The 4,036-nt window shown below is 36.5% G+C and overlaps 1 protein-coding gene across 1 annotated transcript; it reads left to right on the top strand.

Annotated features, from left to right (window-relative positions):
- Positions 1-2,511: 2,511 nt before the first annotated feature.
- Positions 2,512-3,977, top strand: LOC108382587 (uncharacterized). Its single transcript, XM_017638954.1, has 2 exons — positions 2,512-3,194; positions 3,228-3,977. The coding sequence occupies exons 1-2, from the start codon at positions 2,897-2,899 to the stop codon at positions 3,353-3,355; spliced, it is 426 nt and encodes a 141-aa protein (XP_017494443.1). The 5' UTR covers positions 2,512-2,896; the 3' UTR covers positions 3,356-3,977.
- Positions 3,978-4,036: the final 59 nt, after the last annotated feature.

Here is a 4,036-nt window from a genome sequence, read left to right as displayed (position 1 = left end):
ATTAATGCTAGTATATAACTAAAAAGTGCGTAAATTTAATAAGCACAACGTTTGTAGAGTTTATTTTTCGTTAATTTGCTATTGATCTGCAGTTTGTTTACTTTAGTTCGTGCTGACTATGGTTGCCGGATGACATTTTTCGTTTGTACCATAATTTTCCTTTAAATATACCAAAATAGATTTAAATGAAGCATGCTGAAATGTTCTTTTGCTGAAGTTTTCGGTTTTGGTAGGTTGATTGTTGAAATGAAAATTTTATAATTTTAAACTTACACTTTTACATTTTTTTGGATCAAAGATGGGTGTTTGGAGGAGATACTCTTGTTTTTAATGCGTCACTATGTTATATCAGAAGTAATTATGAGAAAAATAACTTATTCATTCCGATATAATTAATTCGTATTTTAAAAAGGTTTTTCTTATCCAAAACTATTCAATTGTATAAAATGCCAAACCGGAGGAAAATGCCCCAAGCAGAAAATAAATTGTCAAATTAATCACCAGTGGCAACTGTGCAAGTGATCAGCTGTTTCGAAGGTTGCAAGTTTTTGCAAATTTTGCGTTCTCGTACTTTTGTTGATATTTCGTCTCTTTGAGAGCGAATGCTGCTAAGTCCTCTCAATACGAATTCACACCTATTGTTATTTCTGCTTGTTTGTGAAATGTGCAAACGTTTGTGAAGACATTTATAAACGCGTTTTACTTAATTAATTACTTAATAATTGTATATTAAGGTATTACAAACGAATGCGAATCTTTTAAGGATAATATATTTGTGTAAATAAAAGTGATAGGTGTGGAGTTATAATAAAATGTTGTGTTAGCAAGCGGGATATTTTAACACCAAATAACTTAAGTACTATTAGCAACAACATTGTGCGAGTGTTAAATATAGTTAAAGGAGACCTCCATTAGTATCCCCACCGAGTTCCATAAAAAAATTTACTATACTTTGCACGGAATAGCAATTGGTTCCGTAATGGAAATCTCAGCCCATTTTTGTATTCCCATTCACTATACACTTTACTCGATTAGATCAATTAATCTTCTTCTTCTTAATTGGCGCTGTAACCGCCTAAGCGATTTTGGCCGAGTCCAAAACAGCACGCCAGTCGTTTCTCTTCTGTGCTAACTGACGCCAATTGGAAATGCCAAGTGAAGCCAAGTCCTTCTTCACCTGGTCTTTCCAACGCAGAGGAGGCCTTCCTCTTCCTCTGTTACCAGCATCGCGGCCCGCGTTGAATATTTTCAGAGCAGGAGCGTTTCTGTCCATCCGAACGACATGGCCAAGCCAGCGGAGCCGCTGAATTTTATTTCGCTGCACTATGTCTATACCGTTGTAAAGCTCATACAGCTCATCGTTAAATCGTCTGCGATATTCGCCATCACCAACGCATAAAGGTCCGTAAATCTTTCGCAGAATCTTTTTCTCGAAAACTCCAAGAGCCGGCTCATCAGATGCTTTCATTGTCCATGCCTCCGCGCCATACACCAGCACAGGCATGATGAATAACTTATAGAGAGTGATCTTTGTACGACGAGAGAGGACTTTACTTCTTAACTGCCTACTCAGCCCAAAGTAGCACTTGTTGGCAAGAGTGATTCTCCGTTGGATTTCAAGGCTGACATTATTATTGGTGTTAATGCTGGTTCCCAAATAAACGAAGTCGTCTATTTTTTCAAACTTGTAACTGTCAACAGTGACGTGGGTGCAAGACGCGTATGCTCTGACTGTTTGTGTGATGACAGGAGATACTTCGTTTTGTCCTCGTTCACCACCAGACCCATTCGCTTTGTTTCTCTATCCAATCCCGAGAAGGCCTTGTTTTTACCGATAATATCGATGTCGTCGGCATACGCCAGCAATTGTACGCTCTTATAAAGTATTGCGCCTGAGCGGTTCAGTTCTGCGGCTCTTATTATCTTCTCCAACATCAGATTAAAGAAATCACACGAAAGGGAGTCCCCTTGTCTGAAACCTCGTTTGGTAGTTTGTAGTGATACACATTACTTGTTAAACACTTGTTCTTAAAATACTTTGATTTATGAAAATATCTTGTTACATTTATTTATGTACGATCAATTTTGAGTTGAAAATTTTTGTATTCATTCATTCGGGTTTTGATTTTTAAAAAATAAAATACAAAAATTTGTTAAATTAAAAAATTTAACAATTTAATTAAATTTTTATTAAACACAAAGTTTTTGGCGATCCTGCCAGGAGCTTTTGCTGCCAAGCGAAACCTAAACTAACCAGCAGCTATGTAAAAGATTTTCCACAAAAACCATTGAACAAAGGAGCACAGGCAAACGATCTTGAGTAACGAAGAACACAAATTGTCGCTGGACTAGTCCGTTGAACTGAATAATCTGCTTACCACTAAAAAACCGTCAAAACTCGTTCAGTCCTGTGTGCATGCAGTCGGGTGCAAGCTGTTAAATTCTGCATCATTGCTTTATCTGAGCAAGGTTATGATCTGTAAATTTTTAATGCAATTTGGAGAAAGAAACAAGGATGTAATTACTTCGATCTAGCAAAAAACGACTATTAGCTCGTTTCTAAAAACAACAACCTTCGCCGAAATAGGCGCGAAGTACGCGAAGCCATTCAGATTGAAGCTAACACTCAAATTAAAGGGTTGAAAGAGTTAACTCATGAATTCATCCCATAACGTAATTACAGTCGCAACCGCAATCTGAAAGTGTTTTAATTCGTTGTCCACTCAACATCAACAACAACGGCAAGACATTCAGCATTCAAACCTTCATCAAGCAAAACATCTAAATAGATAAGTTTATGTTAACGTAGTTTAGTTGTGTTAAAATTTACACTTAGACAATTTTATTTTATTTTTAAATACAAAAAACAGCTTATTTTTGTAAACCTTCTTCCAATATGTTGCGTTCTCCCCAAGAAAAAGGTGCTGGGGATAGACTTGGTAGGTCTCTGATTGACATTGAAGATCCCTGTGAGGTGTCACAAGATAATATACGTAATCCGTATGACAGGTCTGAAATTTGTGCTACTTCGGTAAAATTACCACAATTTTGGTCTAACTGTCCTGAAGCATGGTTCGTGCATGCCGAGATGCAATTTGCTACAAAGGGAATTAGTAGGGATTCGACCAAGTACGAGTTCGTTATAACTGCCTTGCCTCAAGAAGTTATTGCGAATGTACTTGATGTTATACAAAATCCACCTCAGACTGAGACTTATGAAAATTTAAAAAAAGTTCTCATTGACCGACATTCTTTAAGCGAGCAGAGAAGACTTACTAAAATTTTGTCAGATACTGAGATAGGGGATCGCAGACCTTCAGAGTATTATAGGACACTTGAGTCAGTTAGCGGGTAGCACAATAGACTCGATTTTCTTAAAAAATATTTGGTTGCGGAAACTACCTAAAAGTTTGTATGTTGCATTAACCAGCGCTAATTTAAATAATATTAATGATCTCTTGCAACTCGCACATAAAATTTGGAAAATTACCAGTGGTAGTGAAATTTGTGCTGTTAAAAGTAAAGTACTTACTTCTTCAAATAATTTTGATGACTTAGGGAAAATTGTGGAAGATTTAGCGAAGGTTACGACGAAAATGTGTGAAAGTTTTAATCGTTTGCAGTTGGACATTAATGAGATTAAAACGCAAATATATGATAGACCATCACGATCAAGAAGGAGGTATTTTAGTAATAATAAAAATTCCCAGTCACGTAGTAAGTCTCAATCTAAAAATTGGGTCTGTCGGTACCATTTCCGTTTTGGTAGTAAAGCACGTAAGTGTGAAGAACCGTGTGCCTTTAAAAGAAATAATTCTGACTCGACCAACTAGGACATGCTGTTGTTGCAGCGACTAACAATGGCAATTTGAAATTTTCAACACGTCGCTTATTTGTATTAGACAAAGAACCCAGCCAGCAAAATCGTCGTAAACAAGCTCGTAATTGGATATTTTCTCGAAGAAAATAAAATCGTTTATGATAGCCGGCACAGAGAATTTTTCGCAATGTATGCAAAGTTTTTTACTTGAATTTC

Source organism: Rhagoletis zephyria, unplaced genomic scaffold (genome assembly GCF_001687245.7).
Source record: "Rhagoletis zephyria isolate East Lansing unplaced genomic scaffold, Rhagoletis_zephyria_1.1 Rzeph_scaffold_27633, whole genome shotgun sequence".
Taxonomy (NCBI): domain Eukaryota; kingdom Metazoa; phylum Arthropoda; class Insecta; order Diptera; family Tephritidae; genus Rhagoletis; species Rhagoletis zephyria.
This window is presented reverse-complemented; position numbering and strand designations above follow the sequence as displayed.